The sequence below is a fragment of the Cajanus cajan genome, chromosome 4 (assembly GCF_000230855.2).
Source record: "Cajanus cajan strain Asha chromosome 4, NIPB_CcT2T_4, whole genome shotgun sequence".
Lineage (NCBI taxonomy): Eukaryota > Viridiplantae > Streptophyta > Magnoliopsida > Fabales > Fabaceae > Cajanus > Cajanus cajan.
In genome coordinates, this window is record NC_138520.1 from 6,439,511 (window position 1) to 6,458,577 (window position 19,067).

Here is a 19,067-nt window from a genome sequence, read left to right on the forward strand (position 1 = left end):
ATCCTATCCTTCAACGCGAAATTGTATTTAATTTTATCGTATATTTCTGTTCACATTGAACAATGATGTATGTCGCCAAGCCTTTTTTTATTTATTTTTTTTCAATTTTGAAAACTATTTTTGGGAACACGATATAATTACATTTTCAAAAGGTACTCTATATATATATATATATATATATATATATATATATATATATAACATTGGTTTGTTAAACTTCCGAAAAGCTCTTAAAGGTTAACAAAAAGCATATGTTCCATAATAAAGTACGTTATCAAAGAGTTTTTGTTAACATTTCATATATACTTTTATATATTACTTCTAATATTATTCTTATTTTTTAATTCACTAATTTATTTTAAAACTTAACTTTTTAAAAAAAAATATTTAAACACTTATAATTACTTTAATATATTGCTTTTGATGTTTAATATTTTAAAATACATTATAAACGTTTAAGTAAATTCCAATATTTAAAAAAAAAAAAAACAACCGAGTACATTTATCCTACATTTATTTGGTGGAAATATATAGAATAAAGAAATGAAGAGGAAATAAATAAGGTGTAAATACTAAATTCTTAGTGTTTATTTGAAAGAATAATTTTTTTTTTCTCACACGTAAAAGCATTTTCCTTTAAGTTTCCGTGAAATAGAAGAAAAATATTTATTGGATTAAGTTAAATAATTTTTATACCATAATAATAATAAATAATTTTATGTTAAGAAAAATCATATAGTAAAATTAAAAAAAAAATTCAGTTAATTATTTTCATTAATGTAAAAAAATATTTTTATTTTACTTTTTTGTAATCATGTTATTATTTTACTTTCAAATTACGTTTAAATTAAACATAATTTATTTTTTATTTCACCCATTCTTTCACTCATTATTATTATTTTTTCTTCTTTTAATCTATCCAAAACATATGTCTTATATATTCTATTTCTCTTTTTTGTTTTGACTTGTAAATTGTAATGTAAGTAGATATTAGATTTATTATTATTTTTTGGTTATATACATATTGTTCTAGCTTTATTTGACTCTTTTCAACACGCTATCTAAATTCTCAGGACGTGAACATGGTATGTGCTGTTTCTTTTCACTACACATCGTATTTCTTTCTGAGCTTAGCTTAAAGTTGTTGGCATGAACACTGAATTCTTCAACTTCGCGTCAATATAGAGAGAACAAAAATTGGACAAATATTTTGGGTCTAGAAAGAAGACATTTGACGAAGCAAGAATGAACATTGAACCAAAAGATTAGATTGTGTCTGTGTCAGTTCTTCTCCCCAAGATATAGTACAGAATCCATCCAACCCACCAGTAACTATATTTTATACACTTGTGTATATATCATTTACTTTCGGTTTGGCCATATCTCCACACGTGAATACTATCATATGCATTTGTTTCATCCTCGAATATTAGTACCGAGGGGAAAACAACTAAAAGTTACAACGATTTACTAATGGATCAAATAATTGAAGTACATCTTTAATCGGCATGCACATAGATTATTTTGGAGAAGTTTACATAACTTGTTGAGAGGAAAAGGTAGAAGAAATTAACGTGACTTGGGTGGGGGGTCTAGCGATCAGAAGAGAGGAGAGATATTTTAGTATATTTGAGGTGCCATTTTGGATATTTAATTGAAGGAATATATGAGTGTGAGGGGCAAAGGTTTACAGTGTAGTCTGAAATTACAGACAAATTGGCCTCCCATCAAGTGAACAAATTAATTTAGAAGATGAGGGATGTTGGCATGGCGACAAGACGAGAGCACATGCCTATTCTCATAAGTCATATCTTACTATTTCTTCAATCTATGCTCAGATAGTCCATGCCACCGTATTTCTAGCTAGCACTATAGCAGGTAGCAATATGCATGCTCTTTATTGCCTCAAATTCACGCACGAGTTTGTTTGTTATGTTAAGAACTACTACATTAGTAGTATATATCTTCAGCTTACAGGTAATACAATTATAATTGGGTCCAAAATATCATTAATATGTTCAGATTAACTTTGCTGAAAACATTTCTTTTTTACTCACAAACTTTAAACTTAAGCTTTACATAAAGGAAATTGAATATAGTATTTTTTTTCTTCCAAAACTACAAACCCAATCCACAAATTAGGTTATTTAGCTCTAAACCTTTTATATAAGCCCGTAAGCACATTTGTTAAATGGAGTCAACCAAGAGGCATATGACAAACGAGATACACATACACTCAAAGGCATAGGATTGCATCTCGATTTAAAAGCAAATTTACCCTATTGCTACATTAAGACAAAATGTCGCTGCCCACAAGGAAGCAAAATTATTTATTAATATGATTATTATTTATTAATACAAATTCAAAATACTTGTTTAGATATTATATCAATTATAATTTGATCGAGTGTAAGAACTAATTGGCAACATTCTCAAATTTTAGAAAGCAAAATTTGCAAAAAACAAAAAAAAACAAAAAAAAGTTTAAAAACATGCACACAAACACAATGCAAATAAGCATAATGAACCATTTATATTATAATGTACAATTGTTGGAGGCGCACACATGCAACATTTTCAAAATTGGGGTCAAAATCTATTAAAAAAAATTACGGCAAAATTCGCAGTTGTGTTAATGTTTGAGGACATAAAATACGATGAAACTAATTATTTTAAACCATTTTATTATCGTATTCTCATAATAAAGTTAAAATTTTTATATTCTACCACATTTGTTTTATATATGTTCTTTTTTCGGTCAAAAAGAAATTATATATATATATATATATAAAAGAAATCAAACTGATCTTGTTAATTTGTTTAAATATCCTCTTTATTTACAAACTATATTAGACCATGTTGATTTTATAATACAGTTGAGAAGTTTAATAAATTACTTTAATTCAACGGTTTACTGTGTTTTCTTTTATATGTTGTAGAAATAAGATTGTAGTGTATTGGGGGGGAGAAATTCTATGATATCCATATTATTTGAGAGGGTATCGATACAATTTTTTATATTTTATATTTTTAATAATTTATTTAAATAATATTTATGATATTTTATTCTTTTAATTTTTAAATTATTTAGTTATTTTATTTTTATTTTATATATTTTAATTTATTTGTAATATTATTATATATTTAAATAGTTTAATTTTAATAATTTTTTAAATATATTTTTATCCTTTCACTTAAGATTTTTGAATTTTTATATTTTAATTTTAATAATTTTTTAAGTATATTTTTTGTATTTTTGTCTTAAATTTTTGAATTTCTATATTATAATTTTAATAATTTTTTATTTCTATATTTTATTAATATTTTTCTTTTTTTAACATTTTATAATATTATTAAAATCTTATAATTTTATCTTATTTTTTATTTTATAAGTATAATTTGGATTATTTATTTTATAATTAAATTAATTTTTTAAAAAAAAAAATTATGAGTTCTTATAAAAAAATATATTGAAATTTCTCACTTTGAAAGTACGATAGCAATTCTCAAATAATAGTAGTACCGAATATCCGACGTGGAGATGAAACGGTTGACGAAGCAGATGGAGATCACGTGTCAGGTGTTGATGTCATCACCGTGCCCTATCGTAAACGCAACCACCGCAAACCTGTCAGATAATCACGTGGATTTCTCATGCATTCTCTATCTCCGTGCAGTGCCTCTACTCCCTTTACTCTTTTCTTTTCTTCCACTTCCACTTCCTCTGTTGCTATTGTCATCCTCACACACAACTCTATGCACTTTACCCAGAGACACCTCACGTTCACACTTTCCTGCCATTTCCATTTGGACTATCGTCTTGTTTTTTTGTTCAAATAATCTATTTTTAAATTGCAATTTTTCGTCAGAATTCGACTCCTTGATCATATGATGCCAATTAATTATATATTGAATAAAAGTATATTGTTCAAAATATCCCCTAGCTTATTTTGCACTAACACAACTCCGCCTTACAGCTCGCATCACCCTCTTTTACAACTATATCCACAATTTGTCGTCTTCAGCTTTTTAAAGCCACCCTCCCATTATGGCCGTACAGGTGTTTCAAACACCATCTCTGTGGGCATTGCTCCCTCTCCCCCAAACTAATCAAAATATAACACGTGCAATTCAAATTATGCGTGTCATTAAATCAGATTGATTAATATCAACATGTTGTAGATTAATATATCTTTCCCCTTTCCTCTCTCACAGCTTGCATTTGCTCTCATATTCCTGTTAAAGAAACTCTGTAAATTACCTAAACTTAAAATTAATATAAATTCTTTCTTATCAGTTCAGTTATTTAATTAAATTAATTATGAAACAAATTATTTTTCAAAACTTGTTTTTCATCCTTTTTAATTTTTTTATTCTCTTTAGATGGAAAAATTGAATAAAAATGAGTATGAAATTAGACAAAAAAAAACGCTTTACAAAGAAGAAGAAGCATTTGGAATTTTTTGGCATAATTAATTTTTATATATTACTGATAATTAACAATTTAACACAAGCGGATTTGAAAGTATAGAAGAGACTAAACCTTAAAATATGAGTATTTATGAATTGAATAAGTAGAGGTAGTTGTACAGAGTAATTAAACTTGAATGAATAATACTATATATATATATATAATGTATGATCATATTGATGCATCTTCTCCGTAAGGTTTAGGTAAAGGAAAAAAAGGGTTGGAAGTGGTAGTAGTCCTAGTATTGATAGGAACAGGGAAGCCAACAGCGTTATTAAGAGGAAGCGGCGTGGAGGAAGCGCGTTGGAGCGACTGAACCTGCGTTTTGAGAAACTTGACGTAGTGAATGGCTTCATCGAGCATGGAGGCAGTGTCCATCTTAGTTCCTCCGGGGACAAGTCTCTGCAGTATCCTTATCTTCTCGCTGATCCTCTCTCTGCGGTGGCGCGCCGCCACGCTCTGAGGGTCCTTGGAAATCTTGACGTTCCTTCGCTTGGGCGGCTTCACCGACTCAGGGTCTATGTGTATGGGCTGCATCGCCGCCATTCTGAATATCATCTCCCTCATCGCTGCCATCGAGTTCCGCTTCTCACCCTCGCTTTGTTCTTGTTCTTGAAGCGTTATTATTGGGGTAGGGTTATCTTTGGAGAAAGAGATCCCAGAGGTGGAGGGTAATAAGTGTGTAAATGAAGACCAATAAGGAGGGTTGTTATCGATTAAATCTGCTAGTGGCAGTGGCATGGTGCTGCGTATATCGTTGTTACCATAGAAGTCCTCATCTGGGGGATGAAAGGTGTTGGTGTATGGTTGAGAAAATTGAGGGAGGTGATGATGCTGGTGCATCATCATGTCAAGCTCCTCCTCCTCCGGCTTTAACTGCTCCATCTAAGGGTTCTTTTAACCTTGTTCGCTCAAGGATGGACAAGTATTTAAAGGTTAACTCAGAAGGACAGAGGGATGGGGAAGGAAAACAAAGAATATATATATGTAGGAGTGGGATTATAATTGTATCAGAATGTGCAGTGTGAGAAGCTAGGCCTAATAAGAATGGTGAGAAAGGAGGAGGGACAATAATGAAAAATCAATAAAATAGTGGCATTGGGAATGGAACATACTACACCAAACAATCTATCAACACATGGAAAAATTATTAGGTGGTGAATAGTCTTTAAATAATTTTTATATATAATATATAATTAAATGTAATTATTATTATTTTAAGTTTAAAATTTTAAATATATATTATATGATAATTGATTAAAATTATGGACATTTGATGATGTTGTAGTACTTAATAATTTTTCCTATACCTACACAGGTAATAATGTGATATAAGTTGTCAACATATACTCCTAGCTATTTAGACTCAATTATCATAATGCTTTGGTAAATTTTATTAATACATGAAATAGATAGAATGAAATAACTCAAAGTTTTATATATAAAATATTTAATCACTTTTTTACATTACCGCTTGATCGAATACATACTATGGAAAGTTTTGTGCGTTGTACCAAACATCATTTTTAATTATAGAAAAATTGCTATAACTTCTTTAAAAATTTTGTAAAAATCACATTAATTTTTTTATATATATTTTATTAGTTGTTATGCACTTCTTTTATTTTATAATTTAGTTTTTATATAACACTTCTTTTTATAATAGTTTATTTTTATATATTAAAATTTATTTTCTTTACTATTTAAACTTTGTTTTTTCTATGATTGAAAAAGTGCATGAAATTATTAGTGCGTATTTATGTTCTTGACATAGTATAAATATAAAAAGAAAATGTTATTTATTAATAAACTGCACAAAGACGTAAAATGATTAATTATTTTATCTAAAATTTTTATTAATGATATTAATGATTCACAATTAAGTTAAAAAACTTAAATAACTTTAGCATGTTAAATATGGATGCAACTTTGTAATCCTAACAAATTGTTCCTCTATTAAATATCATAACTAAAAAAAAAATTAATTATACAATGTTTACGGAACTACATTTTTGTTTGTGTACATAAATAAATAAAAAAAAGAGTTGCTTAAATATAAACATTAAAAATAAGAGATAATAACGAAAAGAGTGTTTGTTAATTAATGAATAAAGAAAAAAAGTCATACATATTAAAGATTTATTATTTTGTACTTAGATATTTTTTTAATTTTATTTATATTTAAGAAGTCACATATAATTAACATTAGGGGACGTTTTTGTTTTTCAAATGTTAGAAAAATATAATTAGAAAATGAATGAAAGAGAATATTGTGTCATGGTAAGAATTATTATCCTTAAAGATAATTTTAGGTAGACCTCCAATGCAACTCACTAACCGGTTTGTGTCCCCAAGATTTATAAAGCAACATATTCAAACTTGTGAACTTGAGGTCAAACAAGTCAGAGTCTCATGAACAAACCCAAAATAACAAAAAGTGTGAAGGAAAATTAAAAAAAAAAAAAAAAGATAATTTTCTCTGCATTAATATTTACTCTATCACATTTTTATATAGTTAAAGAGAATTAGTCCATCGTCAAATATATATAACTAAGAAATATTTTAATATCAATGATAACGAAATAATTAATATGTAAATGGTAACATTGAAATAATTAGTACATATATATGTCATTATTTTCGCAATCCTCCACTAATAAGTAATAACAGATAAGTGAAAGAGAGAGATAAAACAAATTCTAGCAAGGAAAGGTTCTTGTACTTAAGTGTTAATAAACATAAGGTTGAATTAACATATAGAGCATTGAGGTAACATCTTATGTCCAAAAAGTTAATTATTTTTTAACATAAAAGATTTAAGATGAGACTCTCACAACATACACTTATACCTTTAAAAATGTGGTACGTAATTTCATGAATAAAATTTTACACAATATTTTAAACATTTATATGTATATTCATTCACCTTAAGTTGCTCATGAGTGCTCTATAAAGATAACCAAAGTCTTTCATGGAAGGTAGCTTATGTCTTCCCACTCACATAGGTAGATACTTTAACTTTGTCTTTATAGCACCACACATATTAAGGACTATATATCTATTAAGAGTTCATGATTCAACCTCACATAAAATACTACCAAATATCATAGGGGTGAGAAACATAGTAAATATAAGTATTTATATGGATTTGTTTGATCACTAATTAGATATTCACCATATTTTTCTTTCCTCATATCTCAAAGCTCATCCACTTGACATATTCAAGATAACTTTCATAAATAAACCCTTTTATGAAAAAACTTTTTTTTTCTTTTTACATGAAAAAAATTAGAGAAATAATTTGTCATTTAAATAAACTTCAAAAAAGTTCAATGCAATTTACCTTTTAATTAGCTGTAATAAATTCTACTACTAACAATACATACTAATTAATTCATAAAGATATATTTGTAAATTAAGTTTAACTTTTGTGGCTAGTTGGTTTAAAGATTTTTTTACATCGTTAACCAATCTAAATAAGTCATTTTAATAAACTAATACATTGTGATTTCTTAATATATGTAAGAGCTATTTTCTCTTGTAAATTTTGAAACAATTTACTTTGGGCAAAATTGGTTCTGGACTAAGATCATCCCCGAGAATTCAAAGATTTGTTTAAGGAAGAGTGTGAAATAATCATAGCCTAGTTATAATAAATATTGAATAGATTTACTTATAATTTAATACTTATTTTATAAAATAACCAGCAAAAATAATATTTTATAAAATATTAATTAAGAGAATCAATAAAATTATCAGGATGATTAAAATAATCTATCAGAATATCTATCTAGTGCATATTTTAAGCGGAAGGTAGTCTTTTCTTGTATGATGATTCTTAACGCCTAAAGTTATGCTTTGCAAAGATATCAAACCGCGCGAAAGTCATTGACCAAATTATGAAGGGAGGATCATTGTGTTGAAGCCATCCATGCAGGATGCTACGTGCCATTCAATTTGAAGGTCATGTATCTTGATAGATAAGATCTATTTGTCTAAAATAATTATTGTCATCTTTTATTTATTGGGACGTTTACATATTAAATGTTATTGGGTTTATCTAGTCTTCTTTAGACTGATTTGAGCAAGCTTGTTCATTGCACCTTACATGCTTAATTGTTTACGGAAATTTAATTCTTAATAATAGTACTATAATTAACACTATAAATTATTCTAAAAGAATTGTTTTCAAGCAATATATCATAATTCTAAATATTATATATGCATGTTCGGGCCTTCAAGAAGATTTAATAAGAATTTTGAACAAAATATGCACAAGGCTCCACTAATATATATACTACTAAATTGAAAAAATAAATGAAATAATGAAAACGTCTTTAAGAATATTTTTAATACAATAATCCAATTTATGTTTTTTAGTCCCTTTCTTTTCTATATAAAATTTAAGAACACATATATGTATACCAAATCTTACACCAATGCAAAAATCTCATTAACTTCGATCGATTCTTAACTTATTTTTTAAATATGAGTTTCTCAATGAACTTTGCATCTTTATATTTTAATTTAAGTTTATTTTTATTATATAATAAAATATTAATTCATCATCCTAACAACACTCTCTCCCAAAATTCCTTCCTCCCAAGCGCTCCCTTTTTGATGTTTCTCAAGGTTGTGTCCAAAAGGTTTTGGTTTGAAGGGAAAAAAAATAGAGATTTAATGCGATATACATTATCATTAATCTTCTAATTTTAAGAGTTGATAACTCATTTATGAAAATTTTATATGAGTTAATAACTTATATACTGTTAATGTAAAAAAAAAAATTATACCAATAACTAATCATATATTTTAATAATATTTTTTTATTTTAATTTAATTAAATAAATAAATAACATGACACTACTAAAAGATATGATTGGTTGTCAGTATAAATTTTTTTTTACACCGACAGTGATTAACTCATTTTATATCCAAGTTATTTTAATATATTTAGCATTTTTGTTACTAATAAATAAGATAATAAATTTATTAGATATATCTATCACACCACATTGTTAATATTAGATTAAATTTAAATATCTTAATTTTAAATATATTTTTAGGTAATAGCAATAACTGCATTGTAAATTAATAATATTAAGAAATGCAATTGTAATCTTTTTATATGACGACACAAATTTTTATTAAAGTATTAATTTCTATTCTTAACACTTTTCTAAAAGAAATTTTTACAATAATCTTTTTTTAAAAATAAATAATGAAGTACATTGATATTAGAATATTCATTAAATTTAAATAAAAACATTTTAAGATTACTATATTATTTTTCTTTTCATCCTTATAATAAAATTTATTTATTTTAAGTTAAATTAAAAAATATTTTTAGATTTTGTTATGATATTAAAATCACTTTAGTTTAGGAACACCTGGATTGCACAAGTTCAAAAAACTTTTAAAATGTGTTTGTCCTTTCTCCCTGGTCACGAACTCTAAGTTTTATACACATATTGTTACATATCCTAGAGTTTTTGTGGAGAAATTTTTTATAAAAAGAGTGATTAGTTATCCACCCCTTTCTCTTGAATTTGGGGTTAAGCTCAGTGGGGATATACTTGTTAGAATACAAGGGTGTGCAATTGTCCCACAAGATTTATTTATTTTATTATGTTTAATAAATTTATTTTGCTTCAATAAAAAATAGGTAATTATCTTCATATTATATATATATATATATATATATATTAATAAACAAAGTTAGGTATTGAATTTTCGGATTGTTGGAGCACTATCCTAAAGGTCAGATGGTTCTTGTTTATATTTATACCGTTCTCCAAAAATAATAATAGACTATATGAAAGAATTATAAATATTTTTTAAACTAAAACTTCATAAAAGAAATAGATTTATCTGCTATTTATATGAAGTACTTTGTAAATTCATATTCCATTTGATACATGTTTTGAAAATCATACTGAATCAACTAGTCAGATCAATTCGACTGGAAACCAGTCCTTAATCGGTTCAATTGGTCTAGAAATTTGATTTGATTTTTAAAAAAATTTATTTGGTATTTACATAATTCTTACTCTATTTTTAAATTTATTTAAAATAAAACTTAATGTAGAATATACAAATAGAGATAAATATAAGGTACAAGAATAAAGATGAGAATGGAGATATTAAAATTTGTACCCATCCCCCATTGTTATTCATACTTTGAACATTGAATTAGTACCTAGACAAATTCAATAATCGATTTTAAAAACATTGTTTTAATTTGATAAGTAGTTGGAAAATCATTACAGTTATGTTTAATAGAGATGGAAGAAATAAGTGAGAGATAAAATAAAGAGACATAGGTCAAAAATAAAATAAAATTTTAATTGTTTGGTTGAAGAAAAATATGTGAGAAATAAAGTATATATAATATAAGAGAAGAGAAAAAAGAAAGTAAAATGTACCACATTTTTTATTTTTCACCTCCTTATTTCTTATGAACTAAACCTCTTAACTTATTTGTATTACTTATTTTTACACTCTTTCCTATTACTCGCCTATTTTATCTCAACCAAACCAACTACGTGGCTTTTCATCTCCAAGTTATTGTTACTCCCTCCCTCTGTTGTTTCATTTTTTTGTTGTGGGTGATAGAAATTTATTTCCTGTCAGGTTTGGGGCATTTATTTTCTTTTGTTTTGTGGAATTTGTGGGTGTTGCACAATTCTAGGTTCACGGTTTTGCTCCCCTCTTCATTTGATCTGCTTTTTACTCTTCTCTTTCTGTTGTTATTTTGAGCTCGTATTTTTATTTATTTATTATTTATTAATCAATGTGATCAATGTTACTTGTTGTTGCTTGTACAAGTAATGCAGACTCATTTCCTCTAACAATAAATTTAATTTAAGTAATGTTACTTAATTTTTAGAATTCATTTACGTAGATGAATTAAAAATATTCGGGTGAAATTGTTTAAAATATCAAAATATTACATAATGTGTTCTAGGATTAAAGTTATTAATGTAAAAGAGGTAAAGAATTATATCAAAATAAAAATATTACATTTACAAAAGAGTTAATCACTTATAAACTGTTAATGTAAATTTTTTTCTATATTGTCAATCAATTATATCTTTTAATTGTGTCATATCACTATAAATACATTTACTTTTAACAGTGACATGACACAATTAAAAGATATAATTAGTTCCGAGTATAAAAAAACTTTACACCGACAATGTATAGATAATTAACTATTTACAAAATATTAAATATATAGAACATACAAACACGTATATACATAATTAATTAATCAATAATGATATAAAAAAAAATAACTTGCTATTTTTCTTAATTCATACAAATTAACCACTTTATAAGAGTATATACAAATTTTTAATCAAAGATCGATATTTGATTTTAAATATTAAAGATAAAATTGTAATTAAAAATTTTAAATGGATGGGATAATTAACCCTCATATACAAAAATACAACTCTTCAATAATTATAGAAAAAAAAATGTTTTAAATGCCTTTCTCTGATGCAAAATTTTTTAGGATAAAATATACATTGAGTGACAGTATGAAAGTGCTAGCTTTGCCCTAAAATTACTGCTATAAAGAACCCTGAAGCCCCACGCACGTGCTAGGTGCCAGAAATCTTACCAGACCCTTTTAAATGACGAGGTCGGATGTAACTCCTAGTTGGAGGTGGCATCGGGATTTTCTGCCGTTAGATGAAAATGAGTTGGACACGTGGCAACCATCAATGGGAAACGGTGATGGACAGTTCATTTTATATTCAATGATTGGGTGCAGTCTATCATCCCTCAAGTTCCGCAGCTACAGGCTAATAGATTCATACCTTACCCCTCTCATTTAAAATGGTACACTTTTCGAGATGGATCAGGGTGTGATGCAACCTGCTTTATGTGCCGGATTTGCTAACTAACTCACCATGCAACTACAGTGGATGAATACTTTGCCTCTGGCCCTATGCGCCAAACGCATTATTTTCGTTTCATTTTAAATTAAAATAACATTTTTAATTTAATTATAAAAATATTATTTTTTAATTTGAATTTAACTAAGTCTTATAAAATCGACTTATAAGATAATAATTATTTTTCACTATTAAATTTGATATATAAATAAATGATGGATGACATGACTTTTTTAAATGATTTAGGATATGTAACTTTTTTTTTATAATATCATCTTAAAATAGTAAATTTGAATCTAACTCAATTATACATAATTAATTTAGAAGGCAAGGATTACTTGTTACTTATATACTATTTAATTACCTTATTTGTAGTCGATATGAGACTTAATTTTTTTTATTAATAATTTTAATTTTTTTATTATTTTATTAGCATTATATTTATGCAAATACTTAAAAACAAAAATACAAATATTTAACATTTTATGATAAAAAAAATAAAAGAAAATATTTTTTCAAATCAATGCTTTTGACAATGTTGATTAATATATTTAAATATAAATATAAATATAAATATTTAAAAAAAATTTACACTTCCAACTAATTATATCTCTTAATTGTGTCATGTTACTGTTAAAAGAAAATATTTTTTCCGACTTAGTTGCGGCAATGCTTTTGACAATGCTGATTGACTTCACTTTGCAGTTGATAGTCTTTTTTTGGATTGCTAGTTTGGTTGTTCCACCTATTAGTGCAAGGTATTTTATTGTATGATGTTTGCAAATTGATTTTAGGAGGTATGTAGTTATTGTGTTATTTTCATTAAACACCTCCTGTTGTCAGAGGTGCACTACTTACTTTGGTTATGTTGTGTATATGGGTTGGAGTACCCCTTGTATTCCTCTTATTTAATTCAATTTTGCTTAGAAAAAAAATATTTTTTCAAATCAAACCTCCACTCACCAACTTTGCTTTGACTATGTCATGTAAAATTTACAATTTTTTTAAAATTATGAAAGACAATCTTGTCCAAATCAATTATATGGGTGACACAATCTTTCTTCTATATATTTAATTAATGTAATTGTATATTTAAAAATCAAAGTTAGATGACTTAAGATTGCAAGGTTTAATTTAGTTTAGGTACTGATTTCACATATTTATCGGCATATTGCTTTGTTTCGCTGAATGACTCGTTTTATAAATTGAAATTTTTCCATAACATTGGGGACACATTACAGTTCTCAAAGCTTCCTTCCGAATAGAATGAAGGTTATACAATAGTAATGATAAAATATTGAATAAACAAAACAGAGTAACTCTGTTTCTCCAGCAACAAGTGTGTCCTGCTGTGAGAATAAAAAAATAACAATTAAAATAAGTATCATTTACTAATGTAATGTCAATTATTTTTTTTTCTTCAATTTATATTTTTAATAATATTTTTAAAATACTAATTTTATATTGCATTATTTATAATAAAGAAAATTAATAATAAGATTAATTTTATAAATTTTCTATTATCTTTTATTTATTTATTAGTTTTTCTTAATTTATATAAAAATAATATAAGACGATCATATGACAAAACGAATACTTATTCCAAATTACCCATATACTTTTTTAAATATTGTGGTTATGAGGTCGTAATTGTGATTTAGTTTTGGTTATTTTGATCGTAACTTTGGAAGCTTATCTTCTGATTCGGATATGGCAATGTGAAATCATGCCACTTTACTTTGTCCGAAAGTATATATAGTACCGAGTTTTAAAAGTGTAACTCGAATTTATATTTATATTTATATTTATATTTCTTATATTACAATATCTAGAATTTGACATATATTTTGCATCAATGTGGGGGAAGAAATCTTAAAGGTTACTAACATTTACTGTAGCTTGTTTTTTATGGGAAAAAAATCCCTTGTTTTATGCATGAGGATGAGAGAATACATATAAGAAAATGTTATAAAAAAATATAAAATTATGTAACTTAAGAAAGATGTTTATTATCTTAAAATATATTATATATTTATAAAAATAATTTATTCTAGTTTTACGAATTAAAACTTGAAAACTCTCATAAAAAAATTTTACGAATGAAATTTACAAGTTTTATAAATAAAACTTCGAAATTATCTATAAAAGAAAATATTCAGACAAAAATTGGCAAATTTTTTTAATAAACTCTCGTTCACAAGTTATTTTGTAAATTTTCTTTCATATGAGTTCCTTTCTCATTTAAAATAATAATTTCTCCCATAAATCCATTGATTTTTCTTCCAAAACCTTTTATTTATTGATCAAAATCTTAAAAAAAGAAATAAATATCTAAAATAAATATAAATATTTTACTTTTAAATAATATCTTAAAGACAAATATTATCAATTTTATATCAAAATAATATTTTAAAAATTTAAAATAAAAAATTTGAATTATTTTTTCAAACAAATTTAAATATTATTATGTTTAATTTTAGATATATCATTATTATAACATTTTAACATATTTACAATGATATGTCACAAGAATTCAACGATAAATATCATTATCAAGCTAAAGTCACAAGATTCAACAAGTCTAGGGAAAATGCCATTAAAACAAATAAAGAAAACAAGGGGAAAAATGATAGTACATGAATTGAACGTGTGATTGCGTGTATAAATTTTGGTTATTTGTTGGGCATTATTTGCGCAGCGAGGGAAATGTGAGGACCCCGCTCGGCAAATAATAATGTGATGTAGACGTTGATAAGGGGACAAGTTAGTGTAATGTAATCAATCTAGAAGGTACACGATTCAATATGGTACGAGACAATTTGTTCTCGATGGTCTACGAACCCCAAAGATAAGAACTTTTGTTGCTCATTTTATAAAGGTTTAATGTTAACTTTTCGTTTTATTCTCTACATTAACAAAATTTGTTTTAATTTTTTAAAAATATTTTAATCCCTATGTTGTAATTATTTTATACGAAAGGATTTAAGATAATTTGATATTTATTATTCTCATTATTGTTAGATTTTGGACTTCTTTGTCATGTGAAGAATATGTTTAAATTATGTAATTTTATTATGTCTCATTTAATCAAGTGGATATGGTCAGATTAGTGCATATAGAATAACTCATTTTGAGAAAAAAAAAAAGCAAAATATAGACAAAAGAAAAGAGAGAAAGTTATGTTGAGGTCGCATATCTATCGAACAATAATTTTTCGAGTTGCAATTGGAGATTCATTTATCATTGGATTAGACTTATTTTTGGACAACAAGTTTGTAGAACGTGATTCTTGATTTTCAATGGTTGGATTAACGAAAAAAAGGTTTGAAGTTAGATAAAAGTATCTCGCAATAATAACTTTATTTTTGAGATTTTTCATCTTATTTCTCACTTGTAAGCAATTGTGCTTACTTTGTTTTGCTTGATTGTAAGCACTATTTGGTGTGTTCTTTGGATACTCTCTTATACCATTTGTTAATCATATTAAAAATTTTCTTTAGTCTAGATGACTCATGATTATTACCCTTACATTGAGGAATTTTCAACATTAAAATTAAATGTGTTTTTTTGTGTGTTTGATTTATTTATTTTTATCCTATTTTGTTGGTGCTCCTTGCTAATTCTTGTTAGTAGGGGATTTAATTTCCACTACGTTATTTTTTTATTGAGTTGTTATTGTGTTAGACATTCCTCTATCAATTATAATATTTTTAATCAATAAAATAATTAAAAAGATAAATGCATATGATCTTTTATGTTATCACTTTCTACACTATATTATAATCGATGTTGAAAGAACCACTAACACTATCACTCCATCTTCCACCAAACTAGACCCTAATACCAACCTTCAACGAAGTCAAGACATGAGCTATTGGTGTTTATGCTAATGCTCAATGCAACATCCTGCTATGTCATTACACTTAAGAATAGTATGGATCAACACAGTTAAAAATATAACTACCAACTACACTTGAGTTATCATTCCACAGTCACCTAAATATACATGCAACATTTATATGTATAGGATACATAAAACTTAAAATAGTTCCTGCCTATGAGACTGAAAACAAAATACATAACTTGTACATTTACACAATATACATGCAATATACTAAACTATAATAAAAAAAACCTATCATTGATCAACATCTCTATGCAACAAAACTACATATAAACATAGTGTCACCAAAATCAGGTTATCTCTAGCATGACCACCGATATCCAAGCCACCAAGTTAATCCTGCTCTACTCACATACCAAGTATAATCATTATAGTTCAATCACAAGAAAAAGAAATGATAAGCTTGTGAAAGAATTTAACATACAAAAACAACATGAAATGACAACAAAAGTAACTTAAACAACAACAAATCATCTTACAACACATGTTCAACTTATCACTAGTTACATCATGTACAACTTACAACACAACATAACTTAACAACTTCAACATAGCAACATTCTTAACATGAACAACAATAAGTAACTAATGTGTTGTCAAACATATCTACTATAAAGATCTCCTATAACAAAAGTGAGTAGTCTAAATGGTTTAACCCTATTAAATCACTACAATTGACTTATCTCAACCAAATTAGGTACATACAACGTTTACCTTGTTAGAATGCCTGCTAAACAACTTCAACTAATTTCTCAAGTTTTTTCATTTAAACTAGGAAAGTCTAGTACTACTATCAGGGTAAGGTAACTTAGGTGTGAGTTTATCACAACCTTAGCATGCATATCTAAGCCTCATATAGAATTAGTTCATTGACTACCTTCCAAATACTATGTAGCTTTCAACAACCAGTTAAGGATTTCACCCATTAACTTCATACTTTATTCAATTGGTTACTTTATAGACGTATGGCTCGAGCTGACTCCCATATTGATCCCACAAAAAACTTAGAGGAGATAACTTAAAGCAACTACCTATTTAGAAACCAACTTACTTGCTAAAGAGTTCTCAACTTGGGTTCTTAGAGCTCCATAAATTATATACATACAATGGAATGTTTTTAATTTTCAAAATAACTTTACTCTCCCTTGGTTTTTATGTATCTCAACTAAGACATGTATCTTCATCAGATGCCTAACAATTTAACAACTTAATCAACTATATATATCATACAACTTTGCAACTTAATCAACTATCAACTTACATCTTAGCAACATAAAACATCACTATACATTATCTTAAATAAATGCCTAATGAGATACCATCATACAACATTAATTATATAGTAGAATCGTCATTCTTCCACTATTAACAACTTAAAACATCACATTTTATTTCAATATCCAATGCCTGACACCATCTTTTTTGCACCTAGCGTCATTGAGACAAGGAGCCTTAGGATTTCCCATTGCCGATGCTAATTTACTTATGTCTGGCATGGCTAAACCCATGTTCAACGTAATTTCATGTAGAGAGCCTCTGTTTGACTAACACTCAATGTCACAACACTAGCACTCGACATTGTCTAGGAAAAAAACCTTTGTTTCGATTACACTTGACGCCACTTATCTTAGATCCAATGTCACCAAGTTTGGAATCTCCTTGAGTTCTCATGCCTATTGCTTATCATTCCAATCTTGGCGTGACCAAATCAGAGAGCTTCTCATTGACCTACGCTTAATGTTATCAATCTCGCACTCGACATGGCTAAGGTAGAGAGTCACTGACTTGAGTTATGCTTGGTGCCATGAAGGCGCACTTGATGCAATGAGAATTTTTGCACTCAACAAAATCTCATTTTGGCTCAATCCACCTGAAACTCAATAGAAGACCAACATGCAACATATAATTTAACATATAAACATCATCAATAGCTCAAAATCAGCTTAATAAGCAACATTCAACCATTACATTTTAAGAATCATCCGTTTTACTCACAAACACCTCCAAGCACCAAACTCAAGAAACTCATCATCTCATGAATTTAAACAAATTTCAATTAATGATTCCAAACAACAAAGAACAATCATGCATCAATTCTTCAATCAACAAACTTCACTTACCTATAGTTGATCAATCAAGAAGAGGTGAAAAAGAAATATTCCACATGACTTTGACTTTGAGATTCCTACTTTGGGAGCTTGAATCTCCAAACTAGTCACCTTGGAGAAATTATAGGGAAGGAAAAAGAAAGGGTTCAGTAGATAAAAGGAAGAAGAAAGCTTGGGCTCTAGATACCTTCTCTCTAGCTTCTCTCTAACTTCTCTTTAGTTTTTCTTAAAACATGAACTTATAAAGTTCACATCTAAAGAAAATCTTATATATTATTCCTCGAGTTAAACCAACTTAACTTTGTATAAGATTACCTGAGATAGACAAATTAACTCTCAAAAGTCTCTTGATCCCAAAAGCTATAAAACAATAGTACTAATCAACAAAGTAACAATTTAATCATATATCACAAATAATTAAATAAAACAAACAATATTACACTCAAAACATTTAATGACATCATCAAAAACTTTACAAACCTTAAACCCTCTATAGGCCCATGAAGTGTATTGTTGCATAACTTTGCCCTTATGGAGAAGCTTGTTGCAACGAAGTGTGAAATGGAAAAAAGAGTAATGCCCTGATGATGCATACATCATAAACGACCCTAACCCCTCATGAGGATCGTGCCACCTCTTCGATGATGGAGATATGCTCCACACCCTTTGCATCTCCCAAA

General features: G+C 27.2%; 1 protein-coding gene across 1 annotated transcript; it reads right to left on the reverse strand.

Moving 5' to 3' along the window:
• Positions 1-4,477: 4,477 nt before the first annotated feature.
• Positions 4,478-5,492, reverse strand: LOC109818512 (transcription factor HEC1). The gene has a single exon (XM_020384000.3). It carries the CDS (start codon positions 5,354-5,356, stop codon positions 4,643-4,645), a length of 714 nt encoding a protein of 237 aa, XP_020239589.1. The 5' UTR covers positions 5,357-5,492; the 3' UTR covers positions 4,478-4,642.
• Positions 5,493-19,067: the final 13,575 nt, after the last annotated feature.